The sequence below is a fragment of the Triplophysa dalaica genome, chromosome 10 (assembly GCF_015846415.1).
Source record: "Triplophysa dalaica isolate WHDGS20190420 chromosome 10, ASM1584641v1, whole genome shotgun sequence".
Classification (NCBI taxonomy): Eukaryota; Metazoa; Chordata; class Actinopteri; order Cypriniformes; family Nemacheilidae; genus Triplophysa; species Triplophysa dalaica.
In genome coordinates, this window is record NC_079551.1 from 7612434 (window position 1) to 7637384 (window position 24951).

General features: G+C 39.2%; 1 protein-coding gene across 1 annotated transcript; it reads left to right on the plus strand.

Annotated features, from left to right (window-relative positions):
* The first annotated feature begins 5006 nt into the window (after window positions 1-5006).
* Window positions 5007-9144, plus strand: LOC130429350 (transcription factor GATA-4-like). Its single transcript, XM_056757850.1, has 6 exons — window positions 5007-5532; window positions 7627-7799; window positions 8263-8391; window positions 8597-8675; window positions 8791-8880; window positions 8962-9144. Exons 1-6 carry the CDS (start codon window positions 5181-5183, stop codon window positions 8997-8999), a joined length of 861 nt encoding a protein of 286 aa, XP_056613828.1. The 5' UTR covers window positions 5007-5180; the 3' UTR covers window positions 9000-9144.
* Window positions 9145-24951: the final 15807 nt, after the last annotated feature.

Below are 24951 nucleotides of genomic sequence, written 5' to 3' on the forward strand. Positions count from 1 at the left end.
GCAATGGTGAGACAGTTAGGCATACCCACCTGGTTTTGTTCGTTCTCTTCAGCAGACTTACGATGGACAGAGCTAATGCAAACTATTGTAACACAAGAAAGATGTGATAAACCTCTGGATGAACTGGACTGGTCTGAGAGATGTGGAATGCTTAAACGTAACCCAGTAACTGCTGCTCGTATGTTTGATCATCGATTTCACTGCTTTCTGAAAGATGTGATTATGTCACCAGCTCAACCAATCGGAAAAGTAATTGATTATTTCTATCGAATTGAATTTCAACAACGTGGATCACCTCATACACACTGTCTGTTTTGGGTTGAAAATGCCCCTCAGGTTGACAGAGATGATGATAAAGATGTTGTTGCATTTGTTGATCAGTATGTCACCTGTGAAATGCCATCTGAACAAGAGGAAATGCATTAAATTGTGAGCAGTGTCCAACAACACAGCAAAAGACATTCAAAAACATGTAAAAAGAAAGGTACTACATGTCGATTTAACTTTCCACGTCCACCAAGCAAAGACACCTTCATCACAAGAAGCAGTAAGACTGACAAGGATAAAAAAGGGGCTGATGAACAAGAAAATCAAGGAAAAAAGTCTAATGACTCCGAACAAATACCACAAGACATTGCTGAAACTGTAATGAAACAAGTTAAAGAATGTTTGTTGAACCCTGATGCTGTCTTTGACTCAGTCGACTCTTTGTTTGCATCTATTGGTATAAATCAAGAGATCTTTGAAGCTGCTTATAGCAAAATGACAAAGAAAACAAATGTTGTTTTAAAAAGAAAACCAAGTGACGTGTGGGTGAATCAGTATAATCCAGATCTTTTACGGTGCTGGAATGCAAATATGGACATACAGTTTGTGATCGACGCATACAGTTGTATTGTGTATATTGTTTCCTACATTTCTAAAGCAGAGAGAGAAATGGGATTGCTGCTGGCTAACGCTCAAAAAGAAGCTCACAATCAGGGCAATATGGATGCAAAACAGGCTTTAAGAAAACTTGGAAGTGTGTTTTTACATAATCGAGAGGTGTCAGCTCAAGAGAGTGTTTATCGATTGACTAACATGAGACTAAAAGAGGCGTCAAGAAAAGTTGTTTTCATTCCAACTGGTCCCAATACAGTGAAAATGAGTTTACCATTAAACATCATACAGAAAAAAGCTGAATGTGAAGACAATGATGATGATAACATATGGATGAAAAGCATCACAGACAGATACAGAGCTCGTCCAAAAACTGAAGAATTTAATGAAATGTGTTTAGCAACCTTTGCATCACAATACAGAGTTTTGAGTAAATCTGAAATCTCTTGTTCAAACAGAGTAACACTGGAAAATGACATGGGCTTTGTGAGAAAAAGAACTCGCACAGACTGTGCAGTTGTACGATACGCTCGATTCTCACCTACAAAAAATCCAGAAAATTATTTTCAAAGCATTTTAGAATTGTTTTTGCCTCATTTTATGCAAAGTCAGTTGAAACCAGTTAATTTTACTTCCCATCAAGATTTTTATGAGACTGGCTATGTGACAATGTGTGAGACGCTAGATTCAGTAAAAAGTATTGTGGACACAAACATGGCAACATATGAAAAAGAAGCAGACACAATACAAAGAGCTCAAGATGATTTAGAAAAACATGGACCAATGGAAGATGCTTGGGCTGAAATCTGTCCAGAAGCTGAACTTGAGCGTTTACAATGTCTGGAGGATAAACAACAAACAGAAACAGAGGAAGGTGATGATGTCATACCTGATCTTTTACCAAACGCAGGTGTTTCCAGAATAGAAAACAATCCTTCTGGTATGACAAAACAAGATGCTATGATTTTGCTGCGTTCTTTGAATGAAAAGCAGTCACAAATCTTTTACAAAGTACGTGAATGGTGTTTAGCAAAAGTACAAGGTGAGAACCCAGATCCGTTTCAGTTGTTCATATCTGGTCCAGGAGGCGTGGGAAAGTCTGTACTGATTAAAGCAATCCAGTATGAAAGCAGTCGCATCCTTTCAAAGCTGTCAGAGAATCCAGATGAGACACACGTGCTGTTAACAGCTCCCACTGGTGTTGCTGCTTATAATATAAATGCTGCTACAATCCACAGCACTTTCTCTATCGGAACAAATGTTTCACTGCCATATGTACCACTTGGAGATGAAAAAATTAATTCTTTGAGAGCGAAATTGGGAAAACTGCTACTTTTAATAATTGATGAAATTTCAATGGTTGATCGTAAACTTCTTGCATATATTCATGGAAGATTGAGACAAATTAAACAAACAGGTTTGTCAGATTATTCACCGTTTGGAAAAGTCTGTGTCATTGCAGTCGGAGATTTTTATCAGCTGTCACCTGTTAAAGGAAAACCACTTTACACTGAGCCAATGAACAGCGTGAATCTTTGGGAAACTAACTTCAGTTTTGTTGAGCTCACAGAGATTATGAGACAGAAGGACAAACACTTTGCAGAACTATTAAATCGTTTAAGGGTTCATAAGAAAGGAGAACCAATGCTTGAAGAAGATGTATCAGTGCTTAAACAATGTGAAACTGGTGAAGGAGATGATAGTACAGATATCCATATTTATGCAACTAACAGTGAAGTTGATGAACATAACATAAAGATGTTGTGTAAGTTGTGCTCTGACACAGTTACTATAAATGCACAAGACTTTGAGAGAAATGCTAAAACCGGCCGGATGGAAAGAAAAGATGGGTTTCATGAACAGTCTGCTGGTTTACTAAACTGAGCTGGAGAGGATGAGACAATAGAAGGTAATTTTGTGAGAAGTTTAATGAACAATGTACCTGAAGAGTTTTATCTACTGATGCTCATTTGAGGACACAGTTTAATGTCAGTACAGTTGGTCAGTCATGTAGTGAAGTCACTGTGTTAATACTGTATTGTGAATCTACACAGGTGTCTTCTGAGAGAGATGAACAGTCTGCTGGTTTAGTAAACTGAGCTGGAGAGGATGAGACAATAGAAGGTAATTTTGTGAGAAGTTTAATGAACAATGTACCTGAAGAGTTTTATCTATTGATGCTCATTTGAGGACACAGTTTAATGTCAGTACAGTTGGTCAGTCATGTAGTGAAGTCACTGTGTTAATACTGTATTGTGAATCTACACAGGTGTCTTCTGAGAGAGATGAACAGTCTGCTGGTTTAGTAAACTGAGCTGGAGAGGATGAGACAATAGAAGGTAATTTTGTGAGAAGTTTAATGAACAATGTACCTGAAGAGTTTTATCTATTGATGCTCATTTGAGGACACAGTTTAATGTCAGTACAGTTGGTCAGTCATGTAGTGAAGTCACTGTGTTATTACTGTATTGTGAATCTACACAGGTGTCTTCTGAGAGAGATGAACAGTTTTTCAAATAGCATCTGCCAGAGAATCTGACAAAAACACTGTCAGAACGAGACCTGGATACAGAAGGGAAAAACCTGAGAAATAACCACACAACTCAACTCACTCACACACACACACGTGTCTGGTTTATTATCTCCGTGGGGACAGTCCAGAGATGTTATGATCTTCATACTGTACAAACTGTATATTTTATCCCCTAACCCAACACCTTGTGTTGGGAAACCTAAAGATCATACAATTTATATTGCATTTTTAGATTTAAAAAAGTATAATAATAAAATCAAGGTCACACACACACACACAAAGGGCCAAAAGGCCTTTAAATGCTCAAAAGTGTCTCAGGAGATTTGAATGAGTTCAATGACATCAGATGTTTCTTTAAAAATTATTACATCTCAGATCATTGAGTCAAACCTGAGCTCACTCTGAGACAGAATCTACATCTAAAGAAGACGTGTGTGAGACTATGAAAAGATAGATAGTCTGTTGGTTAGAAACAATTGAGATATTAGTGAGATTGCATTTTTGATTTGTGTTTCCCGCGCTCACACACTTTAATCCAATAATCCTCTGGTGTCATACACTTCTTCATGTGAAGAGTTCTGCACACAAACACAAAACAACAGAGAGCAGCAATCAATTGGATCTATTGTTTACCTCATGTGTAAGTGGCTTTGGATGAAACCCATCTGCTAAATGACTAAATGTAATTGTAACATCCGTTATTCCTGGCATAATGTATAGATTTATATCATGTTTTACATTATTTTATTCATTCGATTTGTGTAAAAAAGAGACTGCTTGTATAGTCTTTCATCTGCATTTTATTAAATGTTAAACACTTGTGTTAACACTACGTGTTATCTCGTACAGTCTTACAAATAAAAGTTAAAAAATTGTAGGTTCTAAATTCTTTCAAATTAAATTAGAAGATTAAAAAGTTCTTCATGATCATGAAGCAGCTAAACATAGAAATAGCGTTATTGTGCGCATCGACATTATTTTCTGTGATTTCTGTATGTTCTATATGTTTAACAAAAATGTATATGTCTGATTTGAACCAGTAATAATTATTTTTGTTTTACATTAAGCAAAGATATAAGTGTTTCTTACACATACTGTATAGGCTGGTAATCAGAATCAGACTATTGATCCTTGCTTTTATTTGTATCTGCCAGTATCTTCTTTTCCCCAGTAACTGTTTTCTTTGTAATAAATGTACACCTTATGCCAAATACAATTGCAAATAAAACAGAATTGTTGTGCAACTCAAAATGTTAACTGTACTGTTATTAGTCTATGCACATTATATCATTAGTAACATTAAATATAACAGTATAAGTATATCAAGTATATCAGTAGAGTCTTTCTGATAGTTTTCTACAGGCCGGTTTACTACAACAGTAGAATACAGTTCTGAAATTATGGTTTATAGTTTTGCTGTGCCACCCCAAGATTCTAGGTTGCCCCTCCTGGTCACCCCTATGAAAAAATTCTGGAGGCGCCACTGGTGTGAGATGCGCTTTACTGGAGGTGGGGAGAGAGAGAGAGAGAGAGAGAGAGAGAGAGAGAGAGAGAGAATGGGAGGAGTGCTGAGAGAGACGTGTGTGTGTCGAGACTCATAATCACCTTTCTGTTCTATTTACAGGCTGAAGTGAGACAGAAATGCTCTCCACCGGATCTTGTCGGATTATCTGAAACATCGATGTCCCTGTCCTAACAGCACACAGTCACCCATCAGTGGAATAATCGGGCCTAACACTCACCTGCGTACGGATATCAAGGTGTATCAATGTCCGCAAACCACGGACACTCGTCTTACGAGCCCGGTTACCTTTCATCTGCGGCCACTTCATCCGTGTACATTGCCACCCCCCGGGTCAGCCCGATGATTCGGACGCTTCCGTACCTCCAGACGTCCCAGCAGGGCAGCCCGGTGCCCTGCCACGGGGCGTGGACGCAGCCGGGCGCGGATACGGTGGCCTATTATAACTCCGCCAGTGGGCACCATCAATCCCGGGTGTCAAGGTTCACCTTTTCCACGAGTCCCCCGATGACCTCCTGGATCGCAGAAACCCGGGACACAACGACCTACCCGAGCCCGTTAAACATCTCGAGTAGCGCGTGCGAAGGATTGAAATTTGGTGAGCAGGATCCTTAAATTATAATGCAACGAAAAGTGTATAAAGAACGTCTACAGAAAACATTCTCAGTAGTGTACAGCTCATATATATGTATCTCTATTCAAATTTTTCTAATTCCAAATAGTATTATATATAGTATTATATATTGTTTTGTTGAGTTTAATTCGTGAAAATAATTCTATTATTTAGTTTGATAGAGTTAAACCTGACGACGACGTTTATAAAGTCACTTTAACGGTAAATAATTCCTAAAGGTTACACGTGCTAAGTTCACTGTACACTGTCTGTGTTGTTTTTCTAAAATAAGATATATAAAAATATAGGTTTTGAAAATACAATAATCAAGATTTTCACAAGGTTCTCAAGTCGTCAACAGATTTTAGATAACATTTTTTTTTTTTAAATTTTCGTCAATGGATTCTCCAGAACACTCATTATAAAGGAACAAATGAAAAGTTGTAAAAAATAATTGTGTCATTAATATCGTCTAATATAGAAAACACGGGCATTTGAGAGCCACGATGATTATAAAACAAAAATATTTCTTGTCATTTGGAACTGATTGATTTAAAAACATTAATGACGTTCTGTCGTGTTTGTTCTTTTATTGTAAAGATTAAGCGCTTGTTTATCAGCTCATTCAACACATTATTATGTTGAAGTTAGTCACAGATAAGCGTTTGTCGTTGTCTCTGTCATGATTCAATTGTTTTTATTATGACCTGAAAATACACGAAAACAATCAAGAGTGTTAAATTGGATGTGTAAAAATAATAATTTGAATACTACATCTTGAAAAAAATCTAGTTGGCAAAAAAGCTCATAATATAATGCACCTTAAAACAAAACGACATCATTGAGATAAATGAGATGTTTCTCTTTACTATGACATAATATGAGAAATTTCTTTTTTACATGGACAAAAATGGACCACCAATACATATTTTACTCGGTTATTTATTTACTATTATTTCTGTAGAGATTTTGTTTATCATACAGCAATACATTAATGAGAGTGTGGTTTAAAACGCTTTAGAAAATACTAATTTAAAAAATAAAAATGTTTCAAAAGCAATTGCCTTCCGGCGGGTACAGTTCGTTTGTATTTAACGAATAAACGTTTTATTAATGAAAAAAGTTTTGTATAGCCTATTGTTAAAACGGATTCAATTTAAAGTATTCAAAAAATCGAGTAGATCTATAACTCGAGATTTATTTGTTTTACGATTCAATCCTGTTTGATTTGTGTCATCAAAATATTCACGACATTTGCCAACATAACCAAAATAATCCAATTCAGTGCGTAATTACATTTACTTTACCATGACAAAATCTGACAGAAATGTCTTTATTATCATATTTATAAAACTGTGTGCTTGTGCCACACTTATTGGATCTTATTCTTTTCTTTATGTTACATAATTTCAGTAAGTCTGCTATCTCGGCAAGATGTGATGATTTTTATTTTATTTTGATTATAATTTCTCCGCATTATGTGTTGTTGTTTTGTTCATCTATTTTCTGAACATGTATTTTAAAGCTTGACTCGAATAAAAACGGTTGACCCTTGTCACAATCTTGTGCTATTAATGGCCTATTATTGTAAACAGACCTTTATATAAACACTCATAAACTCTGCGTCATATTTCCCACCAATCCCTTTCTGTTTCGTGAGGTTTGTTTGTTCTCTTTAGTTTACTACTGAAGTGATAATGTAAAAAAAAGATGGTCTTTCCAACTGTGAGATGTGTCGAACAGCGCCTCCTGTTGACCCGCAAACCCGCGCGTTCACGTCTGCTGATGTGATTCAGGACGCACGGGAAACGTCTTGTAATAAAGTATAAATGCCATTAAAATGAAACTTCAACCACACAGTTTAAATTATTTTAACTACTCTTAATATTTATTTCTAGACTCATTAGATTAGTCACATGTAAATAATAGATTGTTTTATTATTACTAACACAATTTGCTTCGAAATGAAATTAGAATTAAAATGAATATCATTAAAATTGTTGATTAAAAAAGCCTGTTCTTCTATATTTTGACTCTTCTTGAGTATTTGTCATCTGTGGTTTTATTTCTCTTTCACAGATAATGATCCGTCCCATCACGACGTGACAGTGGGGCAGACATCGCCCCACAATTCACACGCTCATGACCTTCTGCAAAATCATCAAACAATTCTGAAAGAAAGTAACGCCTGTGGACTCTACCACAAAATGAACGGAATAAATCGGCCTCTCATTAAACCACAAAGCGGATTGGTGGGTCACAGCTCAAAATACAACTCACTCATTAAACAATCACTGAATCTGATGATTATTGTTTCATCAATTAAACAGAAAGCTCCAGAAATGATGTTTCACATCAGTCAAGTGGTCATCATTAGCTCATGACATTCACAGTCTGGCTCTAGTAATGTATATATATCATTGAAATACAATTTTAGACTGCACTTAGAGATTTTTGCTAAATCTGTGTGAATTAGCCTTCAGAAAAATGTAAAATGCTCTCTCACTATGTATTAAAGACTCTTCTAAATGAATAAATGTAAAAGAATACAATCTTGCAGTTGTGGACACAATGTCCTTCAAGACAACTTGCCCCGTCACTTCTAAGTTAAAATGTTTGTTTCTTTATTGTGAGTATGCAGCATTTTGTGAAGAAGTTGTGAAATGAATTAAGAAAGAAAGTGATCTGATGATGTTCTCTGTCGTTCTTCACCAGTCTGCCAAAAGACACAAAGTGGGTTTGTTCTGCACCGACTGTCACTCCACCACAACCCCACAGTGGAGACGCAACTCTGAGCGAAAGCTGGTCTGCAACGCCTGTGGCCTCTACATGAAACTCCATGGGGTGAGAGAGAGAGAGCGAGGGAGGGAGAGAGAGAGAGACAGAGTGAGTGAGTGAGTGAGTGAGTGAGAGACAGAGAGAGAGAGAGAGAGAGAGTGAGTGAGAGAGAAAGAGAGAGAGAGAAAGAGAGAGAGAGAGAAAGAGAGAGAGCTGTTGGTGTAATCAGCAGAGGGAAACAGATGATAATCATTCTTGATCTTCTCTGCAGGTTCCTCGTCCTCTTTCCTTGAAGAAAGGAGGTTTTTTTAATCGTCAGCGCAAAAAAGATATCAACAAGTCTAACTCTGGTAAGTGCAGAACTTTCTATGATCATGTCACGTCATTCAGGAACATACTGACCGTGTAAACGAGTGTTGAACATGTGAGATACATCGCTCTTGATGACTTGTGTGTGTTTTGAAGGAGCGTCCGGCTGTGATGTTGAGACACCCGCTGCTGTGAGCTCCAGTCCAGACTCATTATCTGTCATCTCTCATCACAGTATACACACAGGTCAGAACACATCAGAAACCTTTGCATTGATTCATGGATCAAGTGATTTTATTTGAGGAACTCACGCGTCCGTCTCTTCAGGTGTCTGCTGTGCCCGCATACCTGGGGGATACACATGAAGATGAAATCACTCCTGCTGGACATGACTCTGGTAACCAGTGCTAGGACCTGAGGATTGGAGAGATATGCTCAGATTTTTTGGTTCTGGTTGGATTTAATGATGAATGATGCGTTCTGTCAATAAAATCTTACTTTTAGAATCAACTTCAAAGTATTATTTATTGTCTATAAATCACTTAATGGTCTAGGACCTAAATACATCTCAGATATGCTCATTGAATATAAACCAAACAGACTTCTCAGATCATCAGGATCAAGTCAGTTACAGATAACAAGGGTTCACTCAAAACAGGGCAAGTCAGCGTTTAGCCATTATGCCACCCGTAGCTGGAATCTGCTTCCAGAAGATATCAGACATTCACCAACAGCAGCTACTTTTAAATCCAGATTAAAAACACACTTGTTTAGCTGTGCATTCACAACCTGAGCACTGTGCTGCTTTACATCAACTGCACTTCTGTTTCTAATTTATTTTCATTTTGCTCTTATTCTTTTAACATTTTTTAATCAATTTTATTGCTGTTTTACTGTTTCTTAAAAATCTTAAGCGGTCTTAAATCATTTGCACTTAAAAGATACATTTTATTTCTTTCTGTCAATCATTTTATGTAAAGCACTTTGAATTGCACTTGTGTATGAAATGTGCTATATAAATAAACTTGCCTTGCCTTGCCTTGCCTCATCATGTTCATCATCAGTGATCTCGCTCATCAGATACTTTCATAAAAAATCCATTTGATAGATTTTGTTCCCAATTCGTCTATGTTTTAAATCCAACCCGTAACTTTTCAATAGCAGCAAAGACACTTGGTGCGTCCCAATTCACCTATGTACACCATGCCCTTAAAGTATGTACTGCATTTGCTTTGGAAAACTGTAGCACACACTGGGACTAACGGAGCCATAGAGAGAGAGAGTTCTGCCAACGGAAATCCAAAACGCTGGAGCGTCACGTGATTCATGGAGCCTTCAGATAGATTCAGGAAGCTATGTTTTTCTTTAAATGCTTTATTTCTTTCATTTGTATTCATTAAATGGCATTCGTCTTTAAACGGTTAGAAGTTTACATCAGTTGGTCTGTTTAGTCTGTTTCACTTCCGGGAACTAGAGAGCCTCATGAAACGTTCCATTGGAGTCAACGAAGAAGACACAACTCTCTCTCTTAACGGCTCTGGGTCAAACTAACTCGAAACGGAAGTGGCCGTTGTTGCCTAGAAGACACTGTGATCGTTAACCGTTAAATGTTACGAGATTAAAGTCGAAATGTTATGAGATAAGTCGAAATTTTACGAGATTAAAGTCGAAATGTTACGAGATTAAAGTCGAAATGTTACGAGATAAAAGTCGAAATGTTACGAGATTAAATTCGAAATGTTACGAGATAAAAGTCGAAATGTAAAAAATGTAAAAATCCTTACAAAAACAATAGCGTGACGTCAAACAAACATCGATCAATCTCTTTCACATCATTCTGTACTTTTCAAACATAAAATAAAAGGAAAAACTAATGATTTCAAACTGCGTATTTTAATTATGTTAATGAGTATTTTAATTATGTACATATCTAAAATTTAAGTACGTATATCTAATGAAATGCGCTTTACATTATAGGCTTTACATTATTAAGTAAAGAAACACTCATTATTTTAATTAAAAAATCATGCTGTACAGTATTTATATCATACAATTATTTTATTTTATATTATGTTAATATTTTAATATCTCATAAATAATAGTTTTCGTGTAACAGCATCAGATATTCAGCCTTGAGCTTCAGAGATAGAGAGTTTAATCTCTCCGTCTGTTTCCACGTTCCTTCCTCATACTGTGTCTCACTGCACATTCACTCACTCACTCACTCACTCACTCTCTCTTTCTCTCTCTCTCTCTCTCTCTCTCTCTCTCTCTCTCTCTCTCTCACTCACTCTCTCTCTCCTTCTGGCTGACTCCCACTCCCTAAATTTCTCTCACAGCTGCTGTGACCTTGGATGTAAATAATCACAGAAGAAATGAAAGAGAGAAAAGTAGCAGGAAAAGTTCTGTTGTTCCTGGAAATCATTCTGAACTCTGCCCCTGAAATCAAACATAACAGCATTCATTCAGCTCTACTGGTGTATCAAATGTTTATGTATTTAACATTACTTTATGTCTTTTAGCTTTTATAAACAAACATGATTGTAATTTGGGACGGTTTCAATGGATAATAAAACACCAAAATGATCCATCATTTACTCTTCACAACTGTGCCTGAAAAACACCACAAAACATCTGAGGGGACAACTCTGAAAAGTCTGAAATACTTGGTCAATAGGCTGATTAGTCATTTGAAGAATTCTGAGTTTAAACAGTTTCACATTATGCCTAAATAGATTTTTTTTTGTTTCAAATGTGTGCATTGTTCTTCTCACATAATAAATAAATGATGAAATATATTATAGTGCATATATTTTATTCTCTCAGCCCTTTTGTAAAAATTAGGAGTTCAAATCTATTCTGAAATCTAACTGACTCCTTTTCTTTTTTATTCTGTTCAAGAAATGCATTTCAAAATCACTTCTATTAAATACATTTTTTGTTTTGCAGAGAATGAATGAAACTATTATATTATGTCAACAATACCTAGTACAGACATTAAAATGAAACCCTTCAGATCAAATGTTGTGTAGCACAATATATCGATTCATAAAAAAGACAAAATTATGTTTTTACAGCGAGAAACTTTGACAAACATTCTAAAGTGACTTCACTGAGGTAGTGTATAGTTTTAAGGGATTCTCTCTCTCTCTCTCTGAGAGTGAAGGGTTTGTGTATGAAGGGGTTGTAGGGTTTGTGTTCAATCTGTGGGGTTGAGATAAGAGTGGAATGCTGCATTAGTCGCATTGGTATAAAACAAAGGATAGTCTTATTGTCTAAAATAAATAGGTCTATAGATGCATAGCCAGACAGCAAAAACGTTGAACGAGGGGATCTGAGGACCAATGCAGAGCTGACAGCAGCAGGCGTAAAGAGTCCCCACTGGCCTCGAAGTTAATTGAACCAGAGCGAGTGGTTGACATAATATCATGATTAAATAAAATATTTTGTTGAACTCGTTCAAAATGCTAGACAAAGGTAAAACTGAAACGTTTTAAATTAATTTTTTTGGTTTTATTTTCTATTTATGATATTTTAACTATGGATAATATTTTGGCACATTGACGCCTCCCCCTCGTGCGGCGATCATGCACCGCATATACTGCATACCCCATTTTTAAGCCGCTGGCTGGTGACAAAACATTGAGTGAGTTAAAAAGTGCCGAACTTGTTACAACAGTTAATTTTCTAAATGTCTTTGCAAATTGAGTAAGAAAATGTCATCCAAAATTTTGCATGTTAAAAAACAATACAACATCACATTGTGTCAATCACATTTACATGCACACCTCCTCAAAACACACTTCTCCTCCTATCCAGGGGGAGGGGGTCCGGAGGTTTGCAAATGTGTTCTGGGAGTTTCTCAGGACAAAAAACTAAATAGTTTCTCAGGATTACACTCAGGATTGGGTTGATATGGATGTAAAGAGCAGGAGACTGTCGGCCAAAACGGGATTGTCTATTGGTATTCAATAAAACGCAGGCAGAGAACAAGGATAGCTTACCTAGCACTGTCGATGGAGTGAAGATTGGATGAAAGGAGAGAGGGAGAGGGAGAGGGAGAGGGAGAGAGAGGGGAGAGGGAGAGAGAGAGAGAGAGTGGCAGAGCAACAGCTGCTTCAGACTGTATTTTTTTTCCCGTGTGTAACAATTTTTTGATGACAAATAGCATCCAGTATAAATATAATTAAGTGATTTAAGTAATCATAAACATTGTTACAAAACCTTTAAGAGACTGACAGTAACACAAATCTACAGCTCACATCACACAAAACATAAACACAGAACTGGTCTGACTTCACAAACACACAAACACACAACTGCTTCTCATCTACATCATCATTTCAGGTAAAATAAGTACTGTATGATGCCAATAGTTATAAAAACATACAGGATAAAAATAATATATTATAAAATAATATATATAATATAATATAAAACTGTTCCTCTGATCATTCATGATGTTCATGTGAGTGACTCTGCTGTGTATTACTGCTCTTTGAGGCCCACAGTCACTAAAACACATCAACACTCACACAAAAACACTGTGTGAACTTTACAAGTCTGGAAACATGTAAAGCATCTTATATACCAAACAGAAAGAACCATCAGTTTTTATATTAGTTTACTCATCTTAACAATGTACAATCTTAACCTTACAATCATTTTAAAGTTTTGCCAAAAAATTACATGTTAACTTATCTTTCATCTCATTTATATTCAAATAAATTAAATGCGTTTTGTTACATTGAGGATGTAGATGAATATACAGTAACTCTGTTACACAGTAATGTCAGCACGAATGATCTGTCAAAGGTACTCAAATGGTGCTTTAAATCACCAAATATCGCAAATGATTTCAAAGGTTTCAAACCATTTTATTGTGGCTGCAATAGAAAAGAAAGATCTCACCCCACCCCCTTACAGTATGCCGCTGTTGTCTAACAACCTATTTACGGATGATGAGGGTGATGACAAAAATGAAGTTGTGTGACCTCTTTCAGAGGTCAAGAGAGGGATTGAAGGAGTTTTTTAATAAGTTTTATTACATTTAAATCGTTTTTATACTCTGTTAGTCTGTAGGCCCGTGTTTCACATACCAAAAGGGCGGCTTTCCAGAGCCAAAGCAAACATTTTTCAGTGTGTTTCACACAAATCTCTGAATCAGGCCTCTTCGTCTGAAGGACACAAATAGCCTCTTTGGCAAAATGAACCAGAGTGAGGTTCAACCTTTTTCATAAAAATGGCACCTAGAAGTGACCTAGAATGACCACACTCGCTGTCAAGGTTCATGGGACCCCCATCGTATACCTTGACGAACATCGAGGCCCTGTGATCTTTTGACCAAGTCAACCGTTGTATTCTAGAGCGTACATTAGTAGCCTATTTGTAGGCTATCGGTGTCTTTTCTGGCAAACCGAGCGGTCAAATAGGTCGGAGGGGCGCAGAACTCCAAGAGCCGACCCGGAGGCCTGTGACGGGGCCACATACGAGAAAATTAGGCCAATCGGACTATTCGATGGCAGTGTCCATCATGAGCCTATGAAAATGAATGGGATAGGTTGCGGGTGTCAGAGTATCCCGTACAAACCGCGCAGGTCCCAGGCACCCAAAACCTAACAGAAAGTTGCATTACGTGGCCCTCGAGGACATACCGAGGGGGCTCGGTCGAGACGCAAAGTTAAATATTTTTCCTAATTTTTCGTACATCTTGATAGCTCGCTTGGACCTCTGAGTGCCCGTGCACCGCCTGGCACTGTCGGCATGCATATCCGACAACTTTTTGTCAGATACCCCACCAGGGCACGTTTCGGCACTTAAGCGCAATCAATAGGCAGCAAGGGGCGTCAAACTGCCAACTCTAGGTAAGCAACGGACGAGAGGAAGACTGCTGTAGAGTTAGGCTGTTAGGGGACGCGAAAGGCACCTTTTGGACGCAGTGATGAAGATTAGGCAGTTAGGGGGATGTTTAGGCATTTCGCGGCAAAATGGTACATTTCGCAGTACTTTACCACCCCTTTTGGAGTCCGCACGATGCCTTTGCCCGAAAATGGACCCTAAACTACTAGTGCCACTCGCCATCGCAAAGTGCGCGAGTTGGGCGTCCAAATGAGGCACACGATCCCTTCCCCCCCTAGTCGTCCAATGGCAATCAATATGAATGGGGTTTTGTCCACCGTTTACCTAACTTCCCTTACGTTGAATAGCACCGCCAACTCCTCTTCACTGAAGGTGCCTTGTTCGGCGACGTCAAGGAATCTCCCCACATACTCATCCACAGTCTCCTCTCCTTGGCGAAGGCTGCAGAGGAGACGGGCCAGGCTTGTCCGGTTAGTGTCCATGCTGTCGCTGGGTTCAGTTCTTGGCTGGTTAGCCCTTAATGGACTTTTGATCAAATGTATTGTTCATTGTTTGTTCATGTTAGCTAATGCATTAATGTTACTAAAATAACCTTATTGTGAAGTGTTACTGTAAGATTATTACTTTTTTGTCCCCCTATCTAGGTTTGATTATTCTAAGGTTGAAGATACGAGTCGACGGAACACACAGAGTTGCAGGCCTGGAGACCAAGTTTAACACAGACACAGAGTGCAGTTCAATCAGAGTCCAAATTTCATCCGTGTTCGGCCTTTGGTCGAGTGAGCACCGCTGAATGGTCTTGTACATCCATAAATGATATATGCTGGCAGATTTCATCCGTGTTTGGTGCACCCTCTCGGCCATGGGTCGAGTGAGCACCGCTGATAGGTCTCAGACACCCGTGTCTGAACGGCGATAAGTCTTTCATATGTGTGGACTTAGAAAATATATGAGATAAAAAAATCTCTGGAGCTCCATAAAAATCAGCTGCGTTTGGCTTAAACTAGTCGTCAGGTTGTGAACTGAGCGGAATAGATGATGTTGAGGACCGCCATGGGGTCCAAAAGAACCGTGTCTGAACAGACATTAGTCCTATGAATTAGTGGCCTTCAGACCTATAGGAGAAGGACTCGGGAGGCTCTCTGGAGGAAGGGGTGAGGCCGGTCCGCACCGCTTACTAAGACTGCTCCGGAACACTCCGCTAACTCTGCTGGTTGGGTGGTAGGGGCGCTGGTGCTGAGCAAGATGTGTGCGCTGTACTGGTGTGTGGCCTACAGAGGCGTGTGCCATCGAGAGTACCCCGTTACCAAACTCTCGAGCCTCAAACCCCAAGGGCTACATGCCCGCTAAGGCCGTAGGGGGACGGTCAGATGTAATCAGGGGGTCACCTTTGAGAGGTACGCTTCCGTCTCCCGCTCTATTGCAGGGAAAAGGGGACATGGCGGGCCAAGCATTGTGTGGCTCACTTGGAAAACAGGGGGTCACATTTGTGAAGCCCGTTTTTGTGGCTCACTTAAAAAACAGCCTCTGATGCTCGATTCAAGGATTGAAGGGCGGTGATGGGCAGAACTAACGTTGGTGTTGTGTTGTCTTTTAGGCAAGGGAAGAAAACCCAGGGCGGCGGAGGGGAAGACCATGAAGGTATCGGACGATCCAGGAGCAAACCGCGACAGTGGACCTCGTAATGATTAAACAGATGAGCAGTGTCAAATTATGCGCCGGTCAAACGGTGGCAGTTGATGAACCAAGAGGCCCACTCGTGCCGTGATGTAAGATTTGTGCGCATTCACTATACGATTGCTTGGGGAGTAAGTATGCTGCGACAGCTGGTTTAGTATTTTGTGCAGTAGTATAGGTGACGACCACCTACATACAACATTGTCGGAATGGAGCGACGCCCTCGTTTCCATCCAGGTACGGACTCGAGCTGCTGGCTGTCCTACCAAAAAGTAGCCAAATGCCTCGTCATCTAATTAGTGACGCGGATGAATGGATGAACGAGATTCCCACTGATCAATCTTTCACTGAGAAAATATATCCTTTTGTTTCTTTGTGTTATAAATTCTTTAAAAACTCTTCTCCACTCATCTTCTGTAGTAATCTCTCTCCTTTGGTAAAGTCATCAGAACTATAGATACAAATGGAAGCATGTTGTGGCTAAAAAATACAAAATAACTGAAAAAGTAGTTTTGCCATGTCTTGCCTAGAATTGTGCATCATATTTACATTAATGCATTTGGCAGATGCTTTTATCCAAAGCGACTTGCAATGCATTTTAGTCACACATGTCTTTTTTCTCTGTGTGTTGGTTCCCTTGGATCGAACTCACAGCCTTGTGTCGAGGCTATTGTGTGTGGGGTTTGTACAAGTTGGTGTATTGTTCTGAGAATGTGTTTATAATTTTCAGAAAATGGTGAATTGATTCATGGATTGTGTGTTAGCAATCGAAAAAAAGTGTAATTTCATGTCTTGTCTTCATAGTCAAAACATAACATTCGAGCTCCAGCTTCTTTCGAATCTAATGAGATCTGAATTAACGGTTTCATTCTCCGATCCATCTAAAAGTGTGCCATGAAGTGTCAAATGCAGCTTTGATTCATGTTAGACATCATTTTTTTTGTAGGCAGCGAACATCAAATCAAACACAAGTCATTCAAAAATCAAACACAAGTCATCCAAAAGAAGAATGCTCACAAGTGCCTCAGTAACACTAAACAGGACTTTGCAATGAGAGACTGATATTACCAGACTTAATTAACAGAGGTAATGACACACAGATGACAATGATCAGAGTTCAGTGAGTTTGAGCAATGGGTTCTGGGAAATGGAGTGAATAGTGAAGGTCTGGGTGATGGGGAGAGTGCTCTCTTGTAGAGCACAAGGGTATTACAGCTTACAGACGTCACACTCACATAATTTACAATTTCTAGTTCTACAAATAATAGTTTCTTCAAAGTTTATCTTTGAAGAATTCCCCTCAAGTCTTTTTATGTTATAAAAAGTTTTTTGCAAAAGGCAAACAAAATGAATAAAACATAATTACATATCAAGCTTATTTAAAGTAGTCATCTTATTCAATATTTTTTACTGTAGCAATACTAGTTAAATATATCCTTTGAATGCATTAATACTTTTATATGAAGTGTAACTGCACTGTAAGTGAAGATTATAGACACAATGTGTTCACAATAAGATTCTGTCGTATGGGCTGGAAGATTTGTACCTTTTTCCACTAAACGTGAGAACTAATATTGATTTACTGGAAAACCATTTTATCAAATAATATATTACTGAATGACTACTCATCTGTTTTGTTTCTTTGCCCATCATGTTATTTAACACACCAACAGAACAGTGATTCATCCAGACACATAAAAGTTTTCAGAAGTCATTAAATTAATCCAAGTGGCTCCGGTTAAGATCTTCTGAAACACTGAACTGTTCCTTTAACTATAAACTTTCGCATCAATTTAAAATGACATTGACGGCAGAGATTAAACGTTATAGATTTATTTAGAAGTGCATCTTCTCATAAAGTACAATTCACATCTTTTCATGCACGTGTATTATACTGATTTTGTTTTTAAATGGTCCTTGGTTTGTTTTTTCGCCATTTAACCACGAAGGAACTAAAAATAATTACACAAAAGCAAGAACTGTTTACAAAAGTAGTTCATAACAGCTGCATTAAAAGATAATTAATTTACCAATTCTGGTTTCATATGATATCCTCTTTTCATTAGACCTTCCCAGTGCGCTCGCTACAGTTATATTTCCGGCCTACCATATTAGACTTTAATCCTTGCTAGCGCCTCTCAAAAACAGGTGCCTTTGTATCTTGACAGTTTCCGGGGCTTTCGGACGATACATGATTTAGCCTTGTTTTTATTAAAAAATTGTTCAGCGTAGGATGGCCAACCAGTGTCCTTGGCTGAATGCGATACATTAATCTTCTCTACAAAAGTATGTGTTGGGTATGTGCAGTTCATGTCTTAGTGAGATAAGAGATTTGGTGTGTGTGAAGGTGTTCAAACTATGAGGCCCATAGCACATATTATTTCAGAAGAATTACATGAAACCTATTAAAAGTTTCTTCTGACATTTAAAAACGTTTAGATATTGCAATAATGTTAACGTTTCTCACGGTTACTGCCATAACAGACTTGAACAAACTTTGATTTAAAATTGTAAACTTAACTCAAATGTGCAGCCAAACTAAATGAAATGTCGTATCATGTAGTATGACACATTTACCTCAGGTGGTACCTCAGGTGGCAAGATGGTGTGTATGCTGTCATATCTTACTGCGAAACAACATACCCATGTGACCCGCCTGCTCTTTCAACAATGCAGATTGCAGACTCGGATAAGTGGAGAAACAAATTCTTGGCTGGAATTTTTTTTTTTTCTTTTGCTGCATCTTTAAATATGGTTAAAAGGATCTAAAGTTAAACAATAACCTGGGAAAGTAGTATTTCATAATTAGCAATGTCCATAGATGCTGCAGCAATATGCTACAGCACTTAATAGTTCATTTAAACAAGACTTTCTGTCACAAAATTTGACAAATCATGCTCCCAAAGCATCAAAATAACATTAAAACAACAAAAATCTCTGTGGTAAACAAATGTTTATGTTTTGGGGCAATGAAGCCAGAAGTGCTAAAACTCACTACCAGGATTTGCACACAAAAATACGTCATCTCTACAGTGCTTCACTTAAATGTTGTTTTGAATATACCAGTGTAGTGGAGTAGGCGGGGCGAGACCGTGGTTCGAGACCGGTCAGTAATTGTGAATGAGCGCCAGCTGTGCGTACACCGGGCTCGAATCACGTAGGAGATCGGGAGCATATTAGAGAACGAGCGACCGGACAGTCCAAGAGAGAAGACAGGGCCCGAACATGTTTGTATTTATGTTTTGTTCGCCGGCGGTCTGCTGTCAGGGTCTCTAGAAACATTGTCAATAACGAGCCGTGTCTCGAGTCTGAGGTCCCCGGGGATCGGGAGCTATGATTTTTCAAACCCGCCGGGCTTCCGGGAGCCGGAGCTAGGGCTCCCGGTAGCCGGAAATTGGCTCCCGGAAGCCCGGCGGGTTTGAAAAATCATTGCTCCCGATCCCCGGGGACCTCAGACTCGAGGTCTCGGTCTCGTTCGAAAGGTCTTGGCCAGACCTTTCGAATGATGGGTGTCTCGAGTCTGAGGGTGCCGGGGACAGGGAGATATGATTTTTCAAACCTGCCGGGAGCCAATTTCCGGCTACCGGGAGCCCGTGCACCGGCTCCCGGGGACGCAGAGACTTGTGGCCGGTCTCTTTCGAAAGCCACGGCCAAGATGTTTCGAACGAGCCCTGTCTCGAGCCTAAGAGTTACGATTTTTCAAACCCACCGGGCTACCGGGGGCCCGTGCGGCGGGCTCCTGCGCGGCGTGTCGGTCCAACTTGCTTCTCTGAATGGCCACTATGTTGCCAGACTGGTGTTGGCTTAGAAAAATAACGGAAAAAAATCTCTGGAGCTCCAGAAATCAGCGGATGCTGGCGGATTTCATCCATGTTTGGTGCACCCTCTCGGCCATGGGTCGAGTGAGCACTGCTGATGGGTCTCAGACACCAGTGTCTGAACGGCGGTAAGTCTTCCATATGTGTGGACTTAGAAAATATATCACATCAAAACATTTTATTTAGCTTTGAAAAAATCAGCGGATGCTGGCGGATTTCATCCGCGTTTGGAGCATCCTCTCGGCCATGGGTCGAGTGAGCACTGCTGATTGGTCTCGGACATCCATGTCTGAACGGCAGTAAGTTCTCCAGATGTGTGGACTTAGAAAATATATGAGATCAAAAAATCTCTGGAGCTCCATAAAAATCAGCTGCGTTTGGCTTAAACTAGCCGTCGGGTTGTGACCTGAGCGGACTAGATGATGATGAGGACCGCCAATGGGTCCAAAAGAACCGTGTCTGAACGGACATAAGTCCTATGAATTGGTGGCCTTCAGACCTATAGGAGAAGGACTCGGGAGGCTGTCTGGAGGAAGAAGTCCGGACGCATCTCTCCGCCGGGACGGAGAGAGTTCAACAGGGCGTGAAACCGCTCAGAGGTAAACGGGTGGGGACTGCACGGTGCGCCCGGAGGATTCAACCCGGCGGCGAATTCGGCCCTGTCGGCTCCGGGTCAGCCAGGAAGGGCCGGGGGCGAAGGTGGCTCGCCGCTGCGCCCCCTCGCCCAGTCTTCGCCGCTTCCCCCGGGGCCGCGTGCAGTGTCTCCGCGCCTTCTCTCCCCCTCGCGGGGAGGGAGGGGGCTCCCCGCTCAGACGAACCGTGTGCTACAACCGTGTTGCTACAACCGTGTTGTCACCCCATTTTGTGAAACAAAATCCCCTTCATTGGTGCTTGGGGGTGCCTTGGTGGCAATGTGTGCAGTCTATGGCACCAATCACATTAGGGAAGCCTGGAGACAATCGTGTCATATTTACTGGCATTGTCATTTCATAATGATCAATTATACCTGCAATAGAGAAAAAGCTCTCTTTTACAATTTGGGCTCTTAAGTGGCTTGGAAAAACCAAGAAAACACCCAAAAACCGCTTGAGTGCTAGGTAAACTTTGCGAATGGCACGACAGACAGCACTTTTCACAATGTTCTCCGCATCTCCAACCATGTAAAGGAAGGTGTCACTCGCAAAGTAGCACAAGGCAATACACACAGTTTGTGCTGTTGTTAAAGCCTGGCTACGACGAGTTAAACTTTTCACATAAGGATCCAACAAATGAACTAGATAAATTATACCCTCACGTGAAAAACCATATCTTTCTAATACTGAAGATTATGAGATTGAGCATGCGTGATTACCTTGAAACTGCTGAACAGTATGGATGTTACATGCATGTGAACTGAGGACTTAAATAAGTGGAGCAAGTTTATTTAATTATGAATAAATAGTATGGATTATGCATGGATAACACAGTTTCTGTAAAATGTCATGGGCGAAGAATAGCACCTGCCAATTAATATCACATCAAACCACAAGTCAAACGAAACAACCCCAGTGTCTCTACGATGTTCAATTGCAGAGATATAGGTCTAGCCTAATGGTCACTAAGTTAACTTGTTTAGTTGCTATGGGTGTGGCATGGCACCTGTCAATTGATAACACACTAAGCCACAAGTGAAACGAACCAAGCCCTGTGTCTCTATGATATTCTACTGCAGAGATGTAGGACTGGCCAGACGATTGCTAAAATAATCAGTTTGGTTGCTATGGGCGTGGCTTGGCAGCTGTCTATTGATAAAAAAACAAAGCCATTTGTAAAACAAAGCAACTCCTGTGTCTTTAACACATTCTATTGCAGATATATAGGTCTTTTTTTGTTAATCCAATGCACATTCTTCAAAATAGCTTATTTTTCTCCAGTTTGATGCTGGGTTTGAACTTCAGCAAGTGGTTCACTTTTTTATGCCATGTGACTGGCTGATTAGCAATTTGATAAGAAAATTATGTATTTTTTGAAGACATGTTTAACAAAGTCATTCAAATGAATGATAGTTCACCTTTTTGACTGCTGTGCCTCTTCCAATGAGAATCACATTTTGCATGCTTGTAATATGTCATAATATGTATAATAGTACTTAATGGCAAGTCATTTGGATTATTTATTAAGGAGTAGCGACCTTCAACATACTTGTTTCAAGCTAATATCATAAAGCACCCTGTTATGGTCACAAAACTAAAAAAACTCAACATGTTTTTGATGATTATTGACCTAGAGAGTCCAAAGAAATGTACTGTGGTGGCATTTGTTTAATTGCTTGAAAGTCCTAAAACTAGTTTGCAAAACTAGGTTTTATACATCATCACCAATAACTCACAAACCATTTGATAGACATCAATGGTTCAAGAGGCAAAGTTGTTGTGAATGAGGAGATCTATCGTTTGATATCAATAGTTTGTGTATTAGTCAAATGTCACGTGACACAAAGTTGTCTAGGCCACCAAAATACATGTACATTTTGCCATTTTTAATGTTTTAGCGCCACCTAGTGTCCAAACGCCGCCTTATTTTGTAGGTGACCTTGGAGTGATGGTCTACACATATCATCTGAGCCCCATGATGATATGTTAAGCCGTTCTGGATTTATGGCCATTTTAATGTGATAGGCTCAGCCCATTTTAAGTTTTGGCGTCCCTAAGCAGCGGTGAAAGAAAATTTCAACTTTTTTTCAATGATTATTTACATTCACACTCCACAGGATTGGTTGAGCTGGTGACATGATCACATCTTTCAGAAAGCAGTGAAATCTATGATCAAACATACGAGCAGCAGTTACTTGGTTACGTTTAAGCATTCCACATCTCTCAGACCAGTCCAGCTCATCCGGAGGTTTATCACATCTTTCTTGTGTTACAATAGTTTGCATTAGCTCAGTCCATCGCAAGTCCGCTGATGAAAACGAGCAAAACCACGTCGGAATCCCCAGCAGTCTCACCATCGCAAATAGATCTTTCTGAACACTTTGCCAAAAAACTGGACTCCCTCTCACAGGCTTTAAGAATTTATAACCCTGATCAAAATTAAAAATCTTTTGAAGTGATTCTTTATTTGTTAGAATCTCTGAAGTGATTTGTCTTTTGTTGCCTGTGTCATAGCCTTTCCTTAAAGCAATAGATACACTTGAAATGACTTTATTCAGCTCAGACAAATACTGTCCATAAAAGATGTAGTCAAGGTTTTGAGCAAATCGTCCGTCTGCGTTTAGGATTCTATTATTTAAATACCTGGAGAGTGTTCATTTTTCAGGCCGTGAGTCATAAAACGTTCCTGTGCCTTTTGGAAACAGAACTGGAAAACATTTGGCTTCATTAGTTTCATCCATTAACATTCTCACTGGATTATTGCCCTCTGCTGGTGCAAGTGACATAATGCCATTAAAAAATTGATCGCACATTTCTTGGGCAAGGTCCACTGGTTGGAGACAACTGTCCATAAATAAATCATGCTGTTGTCTATCATGAAGTGTATCATCCGTGACCTCATTTTCTCCATTCTCTGGATTGTCCTCTTTATCAACACTCATGACCTGACATTTGTTTAAATCACACTCATTATCATCACTTTTATCATTAATGTCTTGTTCTGTTTTACTTAGAGGATTAATCCACATTTCATTATAGTCCACATCCATATACCATTTGTTATTTTCTTTTAAGAAGGCGAGTGCTGTTTTTATCTTTTCTGTATGTACATATTTATACTCATAATGCCCTTTATATGTCAATTTCCTCTTGAGTTTGACTCGTATCATCAAATCATCATTTTCCGATCTTGGTAAAACATTCACCACATCTGTAACATTAGATGGGACACAAGTCACAGGACCATGAACACCATTCTGTCCTCCACGTGGTAAAGCCAGCATCTCCATGAAAGGAATGTGCTTTGCTATTAGATGTTGCTCAAGAGAGTTTAAGCAGCTCAGTTCAGGAGGAATAGGATCCGGAGCAAGATTGTTCACTACACTTTCAGCAGGCATTTTACCTCCAGAAATCTTTCTGTCACAAGTAAAGCAAATCCAAAGAGATTCAGCTGGACTATTTTTATAAACACAGTCTTCAGTACAGTTTTTATTACACTCATGTACATAATTGAACGTTATACATGTTTCTGCAACGTAACTGACATCTGCTGATTTTTGTAAGTATGTACTTATTCTGCATGGTTTAACCTGCGTTTTAAAGCAGCAACGATGGCATACTGAACAAACATATTCAGGACCTGTAGAGTTTTTTCTTTAAACTGTTCAATCACACAGTCTATGTCTTTCCTTTTCATCTGTGCCTCACATTGCCTTTCAACATTTCTTCTTTTAATATTATTGACAAAACTGGTCTCGTTTTTATACTTCTCAGTGTTATAATTAATCACCATGTTCTTGTGTGCTTCATCTTCGGTATATTTCCGAACACTATACTGTTTGACAGACGCTCTGTGGGATTCATCTTCGTCATATTTCCGAAAACTAAACTGTTTGACAGACGCTCTGTGGGATTCATCTTCGGTATATTTCCGAAAACTATACTGTTTGACAGACGCTCTGTGGGATTCATCTTCGGTATATTTCCGAAAACTATACTGTTTGACAGACGCTCTGTGGGATTCATCTTCGTCATATTTCCGAACACTATACTGTTTGACAGACGCTCTGTGGGATTCATCTTCCTCATATTTCCGAACACTATACTGTTATTGACCTAGAGAATCTGAAAAAATGTACTGTGGTGGAAATTTTGAAATTGCTTGAAAATCCTTGAACAAGTTTGCAAAAGTAGTTTTTTACATCATAACCAATAAGTCACAAACAATTTGATAGACATCAATGGTTCAAGAGGCAAAGTTGTTATGAATGAGGAGATCTATCGTTTGATATCAATAGTTTGTTTATTAGTCAAATGTCACGTGACACACC